General features: G+C 36.8%; 1 protein-coding gene and 1 pseudogene across 1 annotated transcript; both read left to right on the top strand.

Moving 5' to 3' along the window:
* The first annotated feature begins 8,687 nt into the window (after positions 1–8,687).
* Positions 8,688–10,485, top strand: LOC103328421 (uncharacterized; annotated as a pseudogene).
* A 5,096-nt stretch (positions 10,486–15,581) lies between these two features.
* Positions 15,582–21,526, top strand: LOC103328388 (putative serine/threonine-protein kinase At1g54610). The gene is given in 9 exon segments (XM_008230778.3): positions 15,582–16,698; positions 16,919–17,203; positions 17,456–17,683; positions 17,685–17,774; positions 18,443–18,670; positions 18,901–19,001; positions 19,076–19,184; positions 20,512–20,985; positions 21,090–21,526. Coding segments are annotated over 9 exon segments (2,124 nt in total). The 5' UTR covers positions 15,582–16,278; the 3' UTR covers positions 21,279–21,526.
* The last annotated feature ends 207 nt before the right edge of the window (positions 21,527–21,733 follow it).

The following is a 21,733-nucleotide window of genomic DNA, read 5'->3' as shown; positions in this document are numbered from 1 at the left end:
AACCTTTTGAATGAATGTATAAACATTGAGTATCGTTCATAGAGTAAGAAACTTGTAGGCATCTCATCCCTTTTAGGTATCCTGCTTTTGATTTTCGCTTGTGCATAGTTTTCTATATTTTGTGTTTGTAGATGTCCGAGAGTTTTGGTAAAGAAAGTTAGGATTCCCCTGCCTTCGGTGGGGAAGAGATTGAAAGTGATGAGTGTAGCCTTTCTATTGGTTCCAAAGATGAGAGTACCGAATCAGAGCATGTTGTAGAGGGTTTGATAGAGAGTATGATGGTGGGAATGTGAGGCTGAGAAAGATAAGCAGTGAGTAGATTCTCAGGAGGAGGATTATAGAGAGATGCATAGGAACTACAGTGTGCTAGAAGCAATAGTATATCGGGTTCTTGGCCTCATACTCTTTAGGCTCAAGTAATGAGCAGGACCATCAAGGTTAGCTGATGTGGTTGTGGTGTTTGCTTTGGTAGGGTTGGAAGTACAAGTGGGTGTCCCTTTACAGAAGAAGAACATGATGACTGACGAGGAGATTGTAGAGCTCAGGGCCAATTATAGTATTCCGCCTTTAGTAGGGTTGAGGCTACCTACTGCGACAGATGTGGTGAGATATCTTGCAAATGGTTACGTGTTGATTTTCACAAATATGTATAAACATGGGTTGAGACTGCCGCTTCATCCGTGGGTACAAATAATGTTGTCAAACCTGGGATAATGCACCGAGGCAATATAATACCAATATTTGGATTCTTCTTCATAGGGTTTATATTGCATGGTAGTTGGCGAAGTTGGGGGAACCAACTTTTGGGCAATTCATGCATTTGTATTCAGTGTCTAGGTAACAAGGGAATTTTGACTGGGTGCAAGCAAATTGCCAAAAGGCAGGGGAGATAGGCTACTTTATAGGGCTTTGCGTTCTTCACAAAAGTCCTGGAGGAACTGGTGGTGTTTGGCCTTAGACGACTAGGGACTGTTTGGGAAAGACCATGACCAAACATGTTCCTAGCCATTTTCAGTCGATAGGTCTTTGGTCGCAACTTTTATGGATTTTGTCGCTTGTGTGTTTTATTTTAAGAATTTGTTGTTCTTTGTTGTCGAAGCTACAAGAATTTTTTTTTGTGCTTATATTGTTTGAGTTGACTGATTGTGTTTGCATTTGCAGTGGCAAGTGTTGTGAAGGGAACAACGAAAAGTGGTGGTGCAAATTGACAAGGCCGAGAACCAAAGGTGGCTAAGAGCGAGGAGGGAGAAGGAGAAGGCGGCACGGGCCAAGAAGTCGACAAAGGCGATGCTGAAAGGGTGGCAAGGAAAAGGCCGTGAGATGACTAAAAGGGTTTAGGGAGTGTCGATGGTACTCATGTTGTGTATGAATATTTTGCCTAGCCATAGGGCAAGGTAATTTTAGTAATTTTATCCTAGCATTTTGTGTGCATAACAAATTTTTTTGTGATAAGGCACTTGTGTAGGTGGAAAGAAGGCATGTTTGTTGTCATTAGCTAAATGCCGAAGGCACACATACACATGAAGCTTAGTAAAGTATAAAACAAAAATACTGAAGGCATAGGAAAATACAAGATAATAGGGGATGATGGTAAAGATCTTGGCTCGTTCATTTGCGGTAGTACTTAAGGTGATCAGCATTCCAAGGATGAGGCAGGGATTTTCCGTTGGGACCTTGAAGCTTGTAAGTGCTGGAGCGGCAAACCTTGATGACTTCATAAGGACCTTCATATGTTGGTCCGAGGGTACCTTCGACTGAGTTTTTGTGGCCAGCAAGACCTTGCGCACCCAATCTCCAAGTTTGAAGGTGCAAGGCATCATGCAAGAGTCATAGTATTTGGCAACTGCTGCTTATAGACAAAGTTACGCACGTTGGCCCGGTCACAAAGCTAGTCCATGAGGTCCAAGTTCAAGGCCAATTGCTCGTCGTTTGCTTCAGCTTTATATGCAAATGTTCGGTAGAAGGGCTGATCGATCTCTACCGAAATAACAACTTTGTTATCCAAAGAAAGGGAGAAATGCATTTCGCCTGCAGAAGTACGGAAGGTGGAGTGGTAAGACCATAGGATGTTTGGGAATAATTCTGGCCAACAACCCTTGGCTTTGTTAAGCTTTGTCTTCATAGTCTTTTTAATGATTTTGTTCACAACTTCTACCTAGTCGTTGGACTGGGGATGGGCTGGAGAGGCGAAGCAAAGGCGGGTCTTGAGGTTGGAGCAAAATTGCTTGAATTTGGCATTATCAAATTGGCTACCGTTGTTTGTGACAATTGCTTAGGGTATGATAAAGCAAAAACGATGTTTTGTCAAACGAATGTCTCAATGCAAGCTGTTGTGATGGTAGCGAGGGCTTCAGCTTTGGCCCACTTAGTAAAATAGACCACAACGATAATGACATACTTAACTTGGCCATTTCCTTCATGTATAGGTATGATGAGGTTGAGTTCCCATTGAGCAAATGACCATGGGCTGACCATCAATGTCAATGGTTCGACAGGGAGTTGTGGGATGGTGGCAAACCTTTGACATTTGTCACATTTCTGGGTGAAAGCTTGGGCATTGGTGTGGATAAAGAGACAGAAATATCCTTGCTGAATAATCTTGTAGGCAAGAGATTTAGCACTGGAGTGGTTTCCACAAATGCCTTCATAGACCTCCCAAAGGACGTAGTTGTCTTCTTCTGGGGTAAGATATCGGAGGTAGGGTAGGCTAAAGTTGCGTTTGTACAAGGTGCCGTTAATAATCAAGTATCGAGTGGAACAATAACGAACACGTTGTGCTTCGGCAGGGTCTATAGGTAATGTTTGATTTTGTAAGAACTAGAATATAGGATCCATCCACGTGGGATAGTGGTCAATAGTGCAAATGATTGGCACTTGGGCGTTGGGTGTCTTTAGGAGTTCCACGTGGATATTGCGATCGATGTTGTGATATATTGCTGAAGCCAACTTTGCCAAGGCATCAACATAGCTGTTTTCAGAGCGTGTAGGATCTGGCTGATGCGATAATCACTGGAAGTTTTCAGAAGTTGATGGGTATAGTGAAGATACGTTGTCATGGAGGTATCCTTGGCAAGGAAGTCTTGATTGACTTGATGAACGACGAGCTGGGAGTCGCTGAATATTTGAATATACTTAGCTTGCATCTCTTTGGCTAGCTAATTGCCAGCTAAGAGTGCTTTATACTCTACCACTTTGTTGGAGGTGTGGAAGTTGAAGTGAAGGGCGTACTCCAGGACAAATTTATATAGGGAAGTGAAGACTAAGCTTATGTTGTAGCCTTGGTGATGTGATATTATTGCAAGTGCACAATTCGCATAGGTAATATAGTGATAAGTGAAGTGTCGTTCTCTCGAAGAGTGATTTAATTTACTAAGTACCGATTGTGATTAACCCAAGACTTTATTTGAACAATTGAATGATGAGATTTGATTGATTAATTAACTAAAACAATGAATAAAAGCAAGCATAGAAAAATAAAGTAGTGAGATTCAAGTTATGAGAGCACTAGAGTTTCCGATTTCACCATAGCCAATTCTACCCAATTCCCTTACAATGTGTTTGGATGCGGTAAAATAACTCAGGATTTTAATAAAAGTCGGGATTTGGAGCTTGGAAAAGGGAAAGTTCAGCGTTTGGCAAAATCAACTCAGGATTTGCCAAATTACACGTAGAAAATATCATGGGAATTTCACATCTAAAATCCCGAGTTGAAATTCCATGATAATAGGCGGAATTGTACAATTCCCAATAGAGAGGGAATTTTCATCTTTTGCCTACGATAACCTATCTTCTGCCCGCCAAAATTTTCATCTTTTGCCTACCAAAATTTCAGGAAAAACCTATCTTCTTCAAAGAGAACAAGCTTGCGCGCCATAGGGATTCTCTTGATGGTGTTCTGCTAAGTTTTCTGGTGAGTTTCAGTTTTCAATTTCTTTCCTTGTCGTTGGCCTCTTTTTTGTCTGCTATATTGATTCTTTTATCTGTGGAACCAGGGTTTTGCTTTTATTTTATTTCTCCTCTTTGTCTTTCAATCTATCAAGAATATTTGCTCTTCCAATCAAGGTAAGAAAGACAGAGTGTAGAGACATATACATACGCAAGGTCAAACTTTCTCACCTCCATTCACCAAACGCCTTTCTTCCTCAAGCGCCTCCGACTTTTCGGTAAGTCCTCTCTCTCTCTCTCTCTCTCTCAAGTGTTTTCTTCGGGCTTCTCTTTCTATTTTTCTCTGAATCGATGTCCATATTCAAAATTTGTTTAGTTTGAATTCCTCTTTGCTTTTTCTCTAATTCTTCCTTGAACTGAATCTATTTCTTGATCATTGTCGAAAACAGGACATGGGTTTTGCATATTTTTATCTATTTTTCCTTTTTCAGTTAATTGAATTTTATTTACAAGATAATAATTCTCTGTTCTTCTCCTTGTGCTTGACCCTGCTATGTGCTTGGTTGTGCTTTGTGTTATATTTGTGTTTGTATTGGTCATATTGTTAATTAGTTGGAATGGAAAGCAGTTGCTATCACGTTCTAGAAATATTGATATATGCTCCTTATTAGAAATATTGATATATGCTCCTTTTACAAAGCCAATGAAAAAGACGGATCAGATGATCATATTCATAACAAGTTGATGAAATTACGCTTGGTCTCTAGGTAGGACCAAGAACAATATAGAGGTCTACTTGTGGAAAATCAGTCTAAAGCAGAAACCCAAGGGAGAAGACTAACTAAGGAAAAAACTCTCCAGGTTATATGCTAAATATTAGAACTTGAAGGATATTTCAAACTGCTTTCAAGAGTTTGCATTTGCTGTTTAGTTTTAATTTCCTATTAGTAGCTAGTTTGCTGGGTAGGGACTGTTGTTCTAGGCTCCGTTGGAATCTAGCTATGTCTGACCCTGCTTTTGTTATTTGTTCTTGTGTTCTGTTGGCTCCTCGTGGCATTAGCCTTCTATTTGTATCTCTATTCCCTATTTTGGGGTTTTTTTGAATAGAATATGAATTTCAGACCAAAAAAAAGAAGAAGGAGATTTCAAACTCTTGAATAAAGTGAACTTAAACATAATTATAAGCTTGACAGTTCAAAATTGTTAAAGCAAGAGATGTTACATATATAACAGGTTCAGAAAATACCCTGTATATGCTTTAAAGATTTTTTTTTTTTGGGGTAATGATGAAGTCATTAATTTTCATAATCTAATATTTCATTTTGTTCCTTAATGCCTATAAGTTAAGTTAACTTAATTGTGGAATATTTACTAGTAATTGGGATTGATAGTTTCATGATGAGAAGTGAAAGGAACATATTGTAGTGCAACATTCCTCTTCTTGAGACCTGTTTCAGCATCATTAGGCATATCCTTTCTGAGTTGTCTTATGTTTAGGACACAATTCATTGCATAGTGTTAATCATAGGAGCTACACTGTGATTTGGACATCCTAGTAACTTTGAATAATTGTTTCCCCTGAACATATGTTGTTGTTGTCGTATTTATGGGTTGAGAGCTTAAATTGTCCATAGTAACAAGTGTGGAAGAATGATATCTTAGTTTTAAATTTTCTCCACAAATGCCACTGAACTCATCCTCCAATATTTATTGGAACCTGCTGTTCCTCAAAGCAAAGAATTTCTTTTTGGTATCTTGCTGGCCTCTTTTTTTATGTGTGTTGATGTCGAGTCATATTTTTTTAGGTGAAGTAGATTACTTACATAATAAAATTATACACATAAACATGCATGACTAGTGATGATGTGGATAACTTTTTGGCCCATTTAAGTCGCAACCGTGCTAGAGACGAAGAAGAAAATAAGAAGAAAATGACAATTATTCTTAGTACCATTACATGCATCATTGCCATTGTTGGAGCATGGTATATTGAAAATTATTTGGTTAAAGAGCCCTCACGTGATTGGGATGAAGAAAGGTGATGTCGCTTGAATCGTTTGTATAATGGGAAGGAAGTTGATTGTATTGAACAACTACGAGTTAGTAAGAAAGCATTTCAAAGTTTGTGCACTATTTTGCATGAAAAGGGTGGATTGGCTCGGACAAGAAATGTTTCAATTGAAGAATCCGTTGCTATCTTTTTAAATATACTTGCTCATAACTTGAAGTTTAGGATCATTGGTTTTGACTATTATCGTTCTAAGGAAACAATTAGCTGGCAATTTAATAGTGTGTTGCGTGCAATGATGAGAATTAGTCAAGAATGTTTGAAACTTCAGCCATGTGATATTGGTGGTTCAGAAAGAGACAAGTGGAAGTGGTTTGAGGTAATCTTATAACTTTAGGAAAATATGTTATTGTTATAATGTTACCACTTATCTTAAAATTATTTTTGTTTTTTCTTCTTCAATGTCATTAGAATTGTATTGGAGCACTTGATGGAACTCACATTCCAGTAACAGTGTTTGCTGAGGATAGACCAAGATATCGAAATAGAAAGGGCGATATTTCCACCAATGTTTTAGGAGTTTGTGATCTAGATCTAAAATTCATCTATGTACTATCTGGATGGGAGGGTTCTGCTTCTGATTCTCGTGTTCTGAGAGATGCTTTGGCTAGGGATAATTCGTTTCAAGTTCCAAGTGGTAATTTTTTATACTAGTTGTTAAATAATCAAAAACTTAGGTATAAATAACTAACTTTTCTTTTAAACTTTTTATATTGTACATAAGTACTATCTTGTGGATGCCGGCTGTGCTAATAAGACTTGGTTTTTTAGTACCTTATCGAGGAACTAGATATCACTTAAATGAATGGACTGGAAACAATCGTCCTAAAAATTACAAAGAGTTATTTAACTTGCCCGCAAGGAATGTAAATGAAAGGTCATTTGGGTTGTTGAAAAAGCGATGGAGTATACTACGTACAACTTCATTTTTCAACATAAAAACACAAACTAGGATTATAAATGCATGTTTTGTGTTGCATAAGTTCATTCGAATCGTGCAACACAATGACCATGTGTTATGTTGAGGCCCAAAAATCCAGGGTTAGGCCCAAATAAATTCTCTGCCCAACGCAATGTCTTATTAAGAAAAGACTTGACATCCCTCTTCAAAGCTACAAAATTCAAGCACGCCAAGCGACATGCAATGCCAAGCGAAAAATCATTATTATTACACCTAGCCACGCTACAAGCTTAAGTGGGCATAAGCCACGCAGTTAGTCCATGACTTTTAGAAATTAGTCCATTCTCTTAATGGGCTAACCCATCACCTTAGGAAGGCCCAAATATTCCAAGTGGCTTAGAAAATATCCAAAAAATCTCCAGCACATGGTTTGAGATGAAACCACGATAGAAAACCAGGAGAGATTTGTATGCTCAGGTTGTTGGGAGACTCCAGCACATGGCTAAAGACAAACCTAACGCAAGCCATCAGAAAAACCAAAGGGAATTCATACACTTGTAGAAGGAATACCCATTAGGCAAAATCTCTATCCATTCTCTTTTCCATTGCGAGCTCTAATAGGGAAACCAAGAAGAAAAGCAGGTGGCTCCTCATCCTCATAGGAAGGTCCAACCTCACAAAAAACCTTAGGACCCCAAAGAGCTCCATCCGCTGTGGTTAAAGAAATTTCACCAAAAAGGAGTGAATGGAAAGAAGCAAAGGAAAAGTGGAGAATGGTTGATTGACATAATTAGGGTTTTAAGTGCCTATAAAATGGAGCTTCCTCTACCCAGCAAAAACCATCATCCAGAGTGCGACCAAGCTTTGTCAAGCAACTAGAAATTCACTCAAACCAAATCTAGAGAGCAAGCTTCCTCTCTTACTTCCAAAACTTTGCAATTTCTTGCCCTATTCCTCCATCTCCTCCCCTTTTCTCTTCTGTTAAAAAGTTCTAGAGCTTGACAAGATTTTTCGTCAAGGTGCTGGAAACTACTCAACACACCCATCTTACCTCTATCTCTCTCCCTCTTTATCAAATCCTCTTAGAATCCATTCCCCCTTGTCTTAAAACCCCTGTTTTTCATAAGAATTCACAACTCTCTCTTTGTTTATGCTAAACTCATGATGGTTTTGCTCCCATGCCACAAGCTTCTCATGCCAAGCTAAGAATTTACCTATAAGCTGTTTGTTATTTTTGTTGGTAAAGGTGACTAGGGTGTTTCCTAAGGCTTCACTACCCTTTCGAAGCATTCTTATGGCCTGATTCTTGAACTCAGACACAGGGGGTAATTTCACCTGTTTCTCTTTTCGGCAGCCCAAGCCCATTAGTCAGGCTGCTGGAATAAAAAGACTCCTACATGTTACAAGATCAAGATATGGAGTTTTTAGCTTTTGTGGATCATGAGATATCAAATCATTCTACAGTAGAGGGTAACGCAAATAGGATTACAAGTGTTCAAGTCATTGATCAATGGACTACTTTTCGTGACACATTAGTAATGCAGATGTTTCTTGATTATCAAGCACGAGATGCTACTAATTCATGATATTCAGTCATTATATATTAATTGAGTTGGAACTGTCTCAAGTTAAATTTATGTATGGAGTTGTAAACATTTGAATCATGTTTTTTCTTATCAGTTTTAATAAATGTGTATTCTTTATTGATCTTTTTTTTTCTTCTTATTATTCAGCTTTATGTGTCTATTTTGTTATATATGTTGATCATTTTTTGATGCAAATATATGTTGAATCATATTTATTAATATTGTTGTTATAATCATTTTAAATACATAAGATGGCAGAAAAAGTAAACAAAATAAAGCAGATGAGAAGAAAAGACAAGCAAATTAATGACATTGAAGGAGATGACAAAGCCTATTTTTGATGGAATATACAAATGGAGCGTTTATTAGTGGATATACTTAGAGAAGAGCGTTAGATTGGTCACTAAGGAGATGGCGGTTGGAAAGCAGTTGCTTATAACACCACCGCTGCTAAGGCTGGCAATGGGTCGTGTGTGTCGGGATAATAAACATGTCAAGAATGCTCAATCCGAACCCAACCCATTTAATAAATGTGTCGTGTCGGGTTCGGGTCATCTTTATCGTGCGGGTTTGAGTCGTGTAACGGGTTCATAAATAAAATAACATGCATGTTACAAAACTCACAACTGAAAAAATTTAAATAAAAAATGGAGAGAGGAGAGAAAATATAAGGAAAAGCAAGAAAAAAAAAGATAGAGAGAGGAGAGAAGAGAGAAGGAAAAGAAAAAAAAAATGGAGAGAGAGAGAGAGAGAGAGAGAGAGAGAGAGAGAGAGAAGAGAGAAGGAAAGAAATAAATAAAAAAGAGAGGAGAGAAAACTAAAGAGAAGGAAAAGAAAAAAAAAACCGAGGAGAGGAGAGAAGGAAAAGAAAGAAAAAAAGAGAGAGGAGAAGATATATGGAAAAGAAAGAAAAACAAAAGAAGAAAAAGAAACATTATAAATATCAAAAGGCATAGTATATAATCACAAAGTTGTATGTAGCATGGTGGATAAGGTGTCCATTTCTCTTCATTTTTTCGCGGGTTGGCGTGCATTACACGGGTTGACACGACCCGTTTAATAAACGGGTTAAACATGCGTTTTAACGGATTGGCGGGTTGACCCGAAACCCACCAGTTTAATAAACGGGTCATAACGGGTTGACCCGAAAAGTACCCAATTATTAATCATGCGGGTTCGAGTCATGTAATCGTCGTAGGAAATTGCCACCCTAGCTACTGCCATATTGTCTGCACAATTTGATATTGAAGTAAGTGCTGATAACATAATAAATCATGTTAAAACCTGGAAAAGGTTTTATGGTATAGTTAGTGATATATTAAGTTAGAGTGGATTCAATTGGGATGCAACAAAGAAGATGATCAGTGTAGATGAAGACAATGTTTGGGATGAGTATGTGAAGGTATTATATAATGCAATTATATCTTTTTGTATGACTAAAATTGTGGTAAATAAATGGTTAACTTTGATTTTTTGTTTGATAGTCTCATGAAGATGCTAGAACTTTTCAATTTAAAGTGATTGCAAATAGGGATGATATAGTGGATTTATGTGGCAAAGATAGAGCTACGGGAGAGGGTGCTGAAACATGTGCAGAAGCTACTGAGGTTATGACTCCTGAGAGTGATCCCAATAATATTGTTGATTTGGAAAGTGATACTCAAGGTTTTGAGAGTTGTTAGGTTGATGATGTTTCACCCAGCTCTAGTTGTCCTAAAGAGAAGAAATAAAAAACCTTTTGATATTCCCCCACCAAAAAAAAGAGGTACAACTAATGTTCTTGTTGATTCAGTGGCTAAAATGGCTTCATCTTTGGAACACTTTGATCAATTCTACTACACAAAAGCTTAATCCAATAGAAGTATATAATGAAGTCATTGCAATTCCAGATCTTACTCCTAGATGAACAACTGAAGGCATGCTCTTGGTTTATAGAAAATGAGAAACAGTTTCTCATGTTAAAGACAATTCCAATTGAGAGAAAGAAGGGAATGGTGTTGATGTTTATTTCACCAAAAGCATTGACACATTTTATATTCAGTTGACATTTTTAATTTTTGCTATTTTGTTGAAACATTGGTTGGGATGATTAGCTTCAATTTTTTTAATTACGTGATTTATGTTTTTTTAAAATTAGACAAGCTACAGTTGCAATTCTTTACATTAGTAACAATTGAGGTATGTGATGTTAGACATTTTTGTACAAGTCTTTCTAATTATATATAATATATATATATATATATAATAATGTGTTGAACTATGCTAATTATTCCTATCAAATTTTATATACAAGACTGTTGTAAAAAAAAAAAAAGTTCTTACGTAAATTCTAATTATGTGATGACTATCTAAATAGGTGAAATTGTAATTTCTGTCATTTCTTAAATTTGGCATATATGACATCCAAATGCTGAAATTTGCAATTGATGGAATTTTAAATGATATAATTGGAAATTCCGTCATTTACAATTTCCATGGAAATTAGAATTACTTCATCCAAACACACCATTAGCATGTTAATCCTAATTATTCTCCATGTTGACAGTCAATTTTCCCTACTTTATTTGATACTCTATCCCTGGTTATACCAAAAGTATTCTTATTACCAACCCACTCTATCCCTAGTAATGAAATTAAGATAATAAGAACCCATTAAATTTCTTGGAAAACCTGCAAAACAACCACATAAGTAATGACAAACATCTCTGTCTAGTCATGTAACCCATGACATCTATTACAAGAAGCAACCCCAAATTGGATATCTCAATCGTCAATTTAGCATCAAAACAATTAAATGTTGGCCAAACATTCAAAGCATTAAGCATAGTAATAGATACTCAACATTGGAAAAATACTTGAAATTAACATTGACTAAGAAATTGAGTATTCATGGATAGGCTACATCGTAGCCCTAGCAAAAATGAATTAGTTCATGACAACTTTAATAAAAACCATGATAAATAGTGTCATAGAAAAGAAAAACCAATTGAAGATTTGATCTCTGCAACACAGCAGCTCTAGGTTGTCGACTTTTTTCTCACGAAAACTCTCTCTCCGCTTTATGCTCTGTGTCTCCCGAAAAAGAAAATAAAAGAACCCCAGCCTTAGGTTAAGGCTTAGTATTTATAAGCCAAAGGGAATTGTCCAGAAATAAAGAAAATAATAATTATTTAGGAAGTAGAGGAATAATAGGAAGGCCAAAAAGAAAAACCCAAACTGAGGAGGAAAATAAAAGTAGGGTGCGGCAGAGAGAGAAAAAGTACTATTTGGCTTTTGGAAAGAATAAATCCATTTAGAAAAGGAGAAAAGAAACTAAGACTTGAGGAGGTAATCTTCTCCAACTCAAAGGAGGAAACACGAGTCTAGAGAGAATGGTCACGCCATCTTGCATTTTATTTTGACTTTGTTGTCCAATTAGGAGATCCTTTTTGCCGAAAATCATCGTTGCCGCCTAGACCACCCATCGGAAATTTCCCAACTCACTCTCTCAAAATCTCTCTCCAAACATCAAGTATATTTGCTTCAACCTCTCAACGAGCTTTTATGCCTTTACACACTAATGACGCGTCGACTTACGCACCATGTTCATTATTACGTTACAAACTACGCCCACGAACACCTCGGTTTCCACACCAACGAAGTCTATTCACATTCGGCCACACCAATATGACAACAACACGAAGCACAAAAATAATGGCTACATCATATGTAGAACCCCCAATTGATCGGTAGGCTCTATGTCTATCATGTGGGGGGAATTCCTTCGTGCAACTCACGCAACCGCCTACCGATATGTAGACTTCATGCCGATTGTGTGGAGGGCAGTCTCTTGTGCGACTCAAGCAACCCCTAACAGATCGGTAGGCTCCATGTCGATCGTGTGAGGGGCGTCTCTTACGGAACTACGCAGGCCCCTACCTATCTTCAAGCTCTGTATCGATTGATAGGCTCCTTGCCCAATGTCCGCTTGCCTACTTGCCCAATGTCCACTTTATGACTTAATCGAGTTATGTCCTTGCCGAAATGACTCCTGGTTGCAAACTTGGGGGATTGAGGGACTGCTTACGGCATTTGCCATGTCGAAACACTCGGTCTGATTATTCTATATTTTACAAGTTCTCAACCCAGAAGCCACTTCTTGATAGGCAACTTGTGGGACTACTGTTTATACCATAATCAACCAAGCACATTTTACATTGGAGAACACCCCGCATGCATACCTATAGCTTGCCAAAGGCAAGACACTTCTGGGAATCTCTGAACACTGATGACACCATCATGATCTCAGCTACCGAAGACACCTTCCTTTGATGTGGAAATTGTTTGTTGAATCTCTCAATTATAGAACCTAAGCCTTAGACACATGTCGCCACCACTGTGATTTGCACAAAGTCCCACATCGAAACTTTGGGTAAACCACCACTTTCATTTCTTTATAAAAGAGGAATAGTGCTCAAGTAAAAAGATAATTACTTTTCACCTTTACTATTACTTTGTTAAAATTATTGTGTACCCCACACTTGCTGACTTAAGCATTGAAAAGCTTTCGTCAGGTACCACTGTAGACAAAGAAATTTTGGTGTAATAAATTTTATTGGACGAGAAAATAATTAGGGTTCGGTGGATTAAATTGTGGGCCCCATAATTCGCCCATGTGAGGCGTTTGACTCATCAAAGTCAAATTAGTTGTCAAAAAGTGACACGTGGCGACATCTGACGGAGCGCATCAAACGATTCAAGATGAAGACAAAATTAAGGGAAAGAATCTTCTATGATTGACTTTGATTTAAATTCAAATATTAATCAGGTCAATCAATTGAAGATAATCTGGTTAAATTGCTAGATTATGGGAATTGATTTAAATCAAATCAAAATCCCACAAAACAAGGTTTTAAATAGGGAAAGTTATTAGGTCAAGCATCCTACAAGAGCCTATAAATAGGAGGCCTCAAGACGAAAGAAGGGGTTCAGAAAAACCTAGCATTTAGAAGAAACAGAAAATTCTCTGCATTCTTCACCTCACTTTGGAAGAACCACTAAGGACAACAAATACGTGCCGGTTCCTCCACCCTAGAAAAATCCAAACACCAAACAAGCCTTGTGCTACCCGTTTGATCAAGATCAAATCTCTACGACCCTTGTATCAAACACAAATTTTCTTTAAACACTTTGGAGATCGAATCAGAGGATTCAATATGGAGATTGTAACCCTAAATTTCATTAATACAAATATTATTTTGTACACGTGTTCTTGTCTCATTTGTCGCAGAAATTCGTGTTTACAACCACACTGGTACCCGGAAGCTTAGACAATTGCTTCTTCCATCCTTTTTTTGCAGGATGACCTTGTGACTGAAGATCTCCCTTTCCAAAGGTCCACAACCCCCTAGTCATGCTGATGACTCTACACTTCTTCTATCTAAATTGAATCCAATTTCGGACATCAACAAAGGCTTGCAATAAAACTTGCCTATAAGAAAAAGACAAATAAAACCCCCAAATATTCATTTTCTTTTTCTTCTAGAAAATTATTTTTGACAAAAATTTTCTTTTGGCTGTATTATCAAAGTCGAAAGTGGTGTGAGTTGACTTCATATTGCTCCTTTTTTCTTTCTTTCTTTCGATTTTCTAACCAAGAAATTTGTAAACTTAAGTCTATCCAGGACCACCTCGTGGTTCAGACCAAAAAAAGAAAAAAAAAAGAAAAAAAGAATACAACTCATTTGTATGCTTTTGGTTGGTTCTCCTTTTCAAAATGTCCCAATAAGTTAAATGACCAATTATTAGCAGACAAAAACTTGGTGATAATTAATGCTTTTCTTTTTATGGTGAAATCTTGGTGATAATTGGAAAATGAGAAAATTCCATATATAGTATTAGTGTTTATAAGAGTTATTTACATCAACACGCCATGAGATTTTTGGTATTTTCACAAAATCTTTAGAGGTTTCAAAACTAACACGAACACCCTTTGAAATTTCAAATTATTTTTACAAAAGCCCTTTCCATTGATTGTTGATCTAAAAATACCAAAAATCTCATGGCGTGTTGATGTAAATAACTCTTATAAACACTAATACTACTGGACCTTTTGAGGTTTCAAAACTAACACGAACACCATTTGAGATTTCAAATTATTTTCACAAAAGCTCTTTCCATTGATTGTTCATTCAAAAATTAATGATTTCGTAAATAGAACTTTTTTGTAAATGACAAAATCAACCTCATTAAATGTGTGCAATCCACCCTCATAGGTTAACCCTTATTTTTTGTCTCAAATTTTTTTAATCTTAAAAGTGACTTTGTCAGAGACAAACCTTTTTTTTTTGGGGTCAAAAATACAATGATAACCTTTTGTAGACTATTGGATGTCTCACTATTTTTGGTTTGTGGACATTTTTGTCATAATGTTTTTTGGTGAAGCATACTCGCGACACCATGGATTATGGTCTGGCTTTATAATAATAGAGAATAGGTTGCACATAACCATGAGCTATGATGAGAGATATAAGTTTTCAAAGATGGGGGTCACCAACCTCACCTAACATGTATATTTTTTGTCTCGAATTATTGTAATTCACAACTAAAAACTTGTTTCATAAAATTCACTGGAGAATTACCAAAAATGGTCAATATGGGTTTAGACTGATCTTCAGAAAGAAAAAAAAAAAAAAAAAAACTGAACAAATTCTTTATAGCTTGATTTCTCTATAAGATGGCTTTGCAATTTCTAGAAAGTATTTTTCTGAAAAACAAACGAGTTGTTGTTTCCAAAATCACATCTAATTAATTGACAGGATTATTTATTTATTTATGAGAATGAAGTTGACAGAATTTTGAATTGTCTTAAGATTGAAAATAGCAAATTTGAAAAAAAATAGAGACCAAATTTGAAAAAAAACAGGAGCCAAAATTGGAAACATATAAGTCACCCCAATGAAAATATCGCAGGGTAAAGAGAAGGAAAGAAAGAAACTATGATCGTTCATTTATTTATTTATTATTGAAGGTCGCTATTCGTTAAGAAGCGGGCACGGACGGGTTTCAATAAAAACGCGTTGATGTAAACATTCAAGTGCCAAACAACCCCCATTAAGCATCTTGAACGCAACCGACTTCAACTGTTTTTCAATGAGAGAGAGAGTGTTTTTCAATGAGAGAGAGAGAGAGAAGAGGAGTGTGTTTGTGTTGTGTGTGTATGTGTGTGTTTTGTTGACTGAGAAAATAGCCGGCAATTGCCGTCCCCTATTATTTAAAATTTTAATTATAAATATTTAACTTTTGAATACGCGTTGAACAATCAACCCAGAACCACACAAAGCCAGTCTCCTTCTAGGTAATTCAAGCCTTTGTCAATCGATTTCTCAATCGCTTCTCTGGGATTTCACTGTTCAAGGTATTATGTATTTATTCGTCTCATTTAATCCAAAATTTTCATACATACACTTAGTGTAGTTGTAATCCATAGCAACTAAGCAGAGCCTATAATTTTCCGGGTTTGCTCACATTTTTTTTTAATTTTTAATAAAAATAAATCGAGGTTCTTTTGCAAGTTCGTATTTTTAAGGGTCCTGTTGAATTTGGCAATTTGGGTATTGCGTAAATTTGAATTTTTCAAATAATAGAAGTTTATTGGAGGTGTGAAGTTGAGTCAAATGTTTGTCATGTGAAGGATGAGGTTTTGGGAAGGTTAAGCATAGTTCATTATCCCTTAGATTCTTTCTAATGGAGTTGGGTAAAGAAGGAGGTTTTGTGAAGGTTTGGATTGTTTTCGAGTGGTAGATTTTGCTTGTCAAGGAGGGTTTTGTGGGGGTGTGTATTTTTGTTTATATAGCAAAATGGGTTTAATATGTTCCAAGCCTTCGGCCGTTGAAGATAGCCGGGAAAGCCCACCAAAGAGATCATCTTCAAGTTTGAGTAAGCAAGGCTCGGAGAGGAAGGCTTCGCGATTGAATTCTTCAAAAAGAAAGGCGGCGGTTTGGACTAAAGATAAATTGGGTGGTGGTAGTGATGTGAAAGTTATGTTGATGGATAAGAAAGTCAGTGGTTCAATGCGATTGTATGATCAGAATAAGAGTAAGAAGATAGAGAAGGCTGATGTTGCTGTTCTGGATCATCCGGGTTCAAGAAGAATTGTGAATGCTACAGTGGCTGAGCAAGTTGCTGCAGGATGGCCAGCTTGGCTCTCTGCAGCTGCCGGTGAAGCTATCAATGGATGGATACCACGGCGTGCTGATACTTTCGAGAAGTTAAATAAAGTATGTCTGATTCTTTACTTGTTACGAGATGTATCTTATAATATTGCGTTGTGTGGGGAATAAGCTTACAAGAACTGGAAAAAAATTGGTCTGTCTTCTAAATGATATGATTATTCTTTGCTAGTTACTTCGATTGTTTGATTAATTACTCTTGTTCGTGTTGGTATTTATCAGTTCCTGCCTTTTTTTGTGTGCATGTTGTGGCATCTCCTTCCTTCAGATCGGCCAAGGAACTTATAGTAGTGTTTACAAGGCTCGTGATGTCTTGAACAATACATTTGTTGCTTTAAAAAAAGTCAGATTTGATAATCTTGATCCTGAGAGTGTCAAATTTATGGCAAGAGAGATCCTTTTCTTGCGTAGGCTTGATCATCCTAATATAATAAAGTTGCAAGGATTGATCACAGCACGGACATCTAGCAGCTTGTACCTTGTTTTTGAATATATGGAACATGATCTTACAGGACTTGGATCAAGCCCAAGCATTAAGTTCTCTGAACCTCAGGTAGTCTATTGCTTTTACAGTTCTCTTACAGTTCTTATCTTTGTGGTACTGTCTTTTAAAGGAGAAATGTGGATAGAGCATTCTTAATGCACCCTCTACCATATATCTGTGCAAATATAATAGCCTATTAACACAGAATGGAAAAGAGGCCCCTGTATAATTGATTATCACAGAAATTAATTTAAGGTTTACTTAGCCTGTTACTTGATATCTAATTCTAGGGTTTTTTTTATAAATTTTTTTTCATTTTAGGTTAAATGTTACATGAAGCAACTTCTAAGTGGACTTGATCACTGTCATAGTCATGGTGTTTTGCATCGTGACATAAAGGGGTCAAATCTTCTAATTGACAACAGTGGCATCTTGAAAATTGCGGACTTTGGCTTGGCAAGCTTTTATGATCCTCATCACAGTGTTCCATTGACAAGCCGTGTGGTGACTCTTTGGTATCGACCTCCAGAACTTTTACTTGGAGCCATCTAAATATGGGGTTGCAGTGGATTTGTGGAGTACGGGTTGCATACTAGGAGAATTGTATTCTGGAAAGCCTATCCTGCCAGGAAAAACAGAGGTAAGATATTTAAGAATTTTACCCCCTGAAGTCCATGCATTCTTCATACCCTTATGGGCCACATCGAATTATTATTTGACTACTTTCATGTTCTTATAAAATTATTACAGATTAAATCATTATAAAATGAGAATAGAACTGAAAGATCTCTTCGAGTTCTTGATTTCTATTTCAAAATTGCAGATGATATTGAGTATATGACTAATTATGCCCAATTCTTTGATCGTACGAAACTAATCATTGTTATGATATGATGACAACTTATTTTAGGAAGTTTCAGATTGGACACTATATGCTCATATCCCCCCACCCTACCCCTGAATTAACTACACCAGAAACTTTAAGTTGATTTTATGGGTCTTGATGTTTCTCAGGGATGTATATCTACTGTTTATTTGGGTAGCAAGCTTATGTCTGTGGCATGTGTCTGACATGTTCCATGGGTTAGTGTGAGGCATAGGCAACAATTCCTGTTCTTCCAGTTACATTTCTCCTCACTGTCTCTTTCACATTAAAGTGAACTTCCTCTTCTTCTTCTTGTGTCTTCTGAGATACACATAAACACATACGTAAAGAAATATTTTGGTTACGTTACGTCTTTCATTAAATGTATCATAATAGTATGATATTCAGATGTTGTCTATTAATTTTGTATTTTCTTGTTGTAGGTTGAACAATTGCATAAAATTTTCAAGCTCTGTGGTTCGCCATCTGAGGAGTATTGGCGTAAATTGCACTTACGAAATTCAACAGTGATCAAGCCTCCACAGCCTTATAGAAGATGCTTGGCAGAGACTTTTAAGGACCTTCCTGCTGCTGCTGTGCATCTTATGGAAATTTTACTTTCTGTTGATCCTACTGATCGAGGAACTGCTGCTATTGCTCTTGAGAGTGAGGTGTGCAGGATTTATTTTGTAAAAACTGCAACAAAAGTAATACGAAATGCTGATATATGAGATTCCTAAATGTTTGCAGGCATTCTTAAATTCATATTTTTCACCCCGGAAATTTAGGAAATTTATATATATGTATATATGTTTTTGTTTTAATTTTCATTTTACTCCTAGTTGATAGTTACAAAAAGCCTCTTCCTCGAAATTGTTTTAATATATTTTTGTTTCTACAGTTCTTCACCACAAAGCCTCTTCCCTGTGATCCTTCAAGTTTACCCAAGTACCCTCCCAGCAAAGAAATTGATGCCAAATTGCGAGAGGAAGAAGCTAGAAGGTACATCTTATTCTTAATACTCTTTTGGACAAAGATGATGCAAAGGTTAACCTTTGTTTGTGCACTTCTTTTAGGAAAGGAGCAATTGGAGGAAGGGGTCAGAAGGTAGACCTGGGCTGGAGACCACAACCTCCAGCAGTTACAGGAACAAATGCTAATGCTGAGTTAATTGCGTCAGTCCAGGTAACTTCAAATAAGTTTTGAATCTTGGTGTTTCAATTTGGTTTAAAGTCTGATCTTGTTTGACATTGAAGTGAACTACCAAAGACCAAAAGATTTTTTTGTAAGTTCTGGTGAAAATTGAAATTGTAATTTTGTATGCAAAATGATGTTTGAACTTATTTTGGAATTTTGAGCGTCGGATTGGAACTTTTAACTCTGCTGTCTAAGATTATCTGTCTACTGATTCAAGCCGCTCAGATGAAAAATTATGGCAGTTTGCAACAGTGCTGGTTGGCTTGACTTTTGTTTTGAGTATTTTTACTTTGCGCATGAGTCAGATAACTTAGGGCCCGTTCGATAGTGTTTGTGTGTTTGATTTTTAGTTTTATCTTTTGGTTGAGGGAAAATATATGGGAAGAGGAGAAAGGGAGATCAGATAGGATAGGAGACATGTGATGTGATGAACCAATGAAGGAAAATCCTTAAAACGAAAATCTAAGAAAAGCCGATTCAGAATTGTTTTTGTTTTTCGTTTTATGAATCATTTCATATATATTTTGTCCTCCCTCCTTCACATCTATTATCCTTCTTCTTACCATTCTCTCTGTTTACTACATCTTTGATAAAAAATTAAAACAAATACAGAATTGTTACCAAATGAATTCTTAATTTTTGTGCCATGCTAGGCTAAGTTTTGTGGTGACTGCCAATAGAACATGGCCCCTTCCTTTCTGAACTCTTGGACTTCTTATTTTTCTACATTTTGTACTTAAAGACTTGGTGAATGTGTTGATGGCTTAATCATCTCTATTTTGGGCTTCGTGTCTTTTGTATTTTTCCAAGCAGTGAATCCTTCACTTACAACTTACAATTGTTTCAGGGTTGTGGATCTTTAAATTTACAACATTTGAAATTCATATCTGATGTTAGCAGAAATAACTAGGGATCTGAGGCTTGTATTTAAGTAAATCACATTGGAGGGCTACTGGCCTAGATTGCCATTTGTACTGAGTGTCTAGATACACTTAAAAATCAAGTAGCTTATATCTGTTTGCAGGCGGAGGAATTTATGAACTGCTATTTCGATATTGTGTGTTCATATTAACGGAAGATTCTTACAGAATTGCTTGGATGTACATTTACATAAAACTTGTTAAGACATGCTTTAGGAAAAATTAATTTTTCGGTTCATGTTTCTCTAGTCTATGTTCAGTGCCATGGAGGTTTTCTCTTCCAATATTTGCAAATAACTATAATTTCTCTGGTCTTTATTTTGATAACAAAGGTCTCTATTCTCTGTTTACATACATTTTAGTTCTTTCTGACATCATTTGCTCTCTAACTACAGAGAAGACAAGGCCATTCTAACCAAAAGATGCGAAGTGAAATGTTCAACCCTCACAGGGAGGAAGCTGTTTCTGGTTTTCTGGTTGATCCAACTAAACATTTGCGAACAGATAAAGACGCTAGAAAAGATTTATCAGAGTACCACAATAAGAGGACTTCAGTTTCGGGACCACTAGTCCATGGGCCCGGATGGCCCAAGTCTGGGAAGGAATGTAATGATTCTCTTATGAGTTCAAATAGAGCCAACTTGTCAAAATTATCTGGTTTAGTATTGGCTAGGACTGCGTTGTCTGAAGACCAACAAGAGAAACCTTGTCCGTCAGGGCCAGAAACAACAAAACAAGTTGGCGGGGTTCCTGGGTCATTTGATGTGGAGGAATCCACAAAAAATCAGGAGCGGATGCGTTATTCCCAGAGAATTGCTAGGTCTCGTCAGATGGAAGATGAGAAAGCCTGCATTAAAGAACCAAATATGGTTAGTTTCGTTTTTCTTAATAAAATTTTCTAATTTCATATCACAAATAATTATTCTCAGTTTTTGTTAGCTGAACCTAAATTATTCTTCAAAATTCTTTTCAGCATGGTCGTGGGCCGAAGGGAAACAAAATTTATGTGTCTGGTCCATTACTTGTTCCGTCGAACAATGTTGATAAGATGCTTAAAGAACATGACCGACAGATCCAAGAACATGCTCGGCGAGCACGACTTGACAAGATTAGACCTGGGAAGCAAGGGACAGAAAATCCAACATTTGCTTCTTGGCGTTGAGGTGGATAAGCTATGGAAGTAAACATATTTTTTCATGTCTTCATGGAGCTGAATCCCTGGAACCCGTTAACCTCGTAAAACACACACACAAACACACAGAAGGAGCTAAGCTCCTCTCAAATATGGTATTGTTCCCTGTACAGTGATCACATGTGTAAGAGATAGTCTTTCTTTAGTTCCACAATTTTACTTGGTAGATAACTTATCTGATCTGAATGGCCAATTTTGAAGAAGTGGATTTTGCTTTAGACCATATTCTATATATTGACCCACATATAAGTCCAAATCTCTCTGGAAGCCATTTCAGAATGAATCTGTTATTCTGTTTGTGGCAATTTTTTTTCGTACATACAAAATTCTTCATGATGTAAATTAAAATTTCTCTTTATTTAATTTGGTGTGTTGCTTTTCCTGACATTAGGGTAAAGGGTTAGCCTTCGTTTTAACAGGTCTCT

The sequence above is a fragment of the Prunus mume genome, linkage group LG4, assembly GCF_029339155.1.
Source record: "Prunus mume cultivar Tortuosa linkage group LG4, ASM2933915v1, whole genome shotgun sequence".
Taxonomy (NCBI): Eukaryota; Viridiplantae; Streptophyta; class Magnoliopsida; order Rosales; family Rosaceae; genus Prunus; species Prunus mume.
The sequence above is the reverse complement of the archived record's forward strand: the minus strand, read 5'-3'. Positions and strand labels throughout refer to the sequence as shown.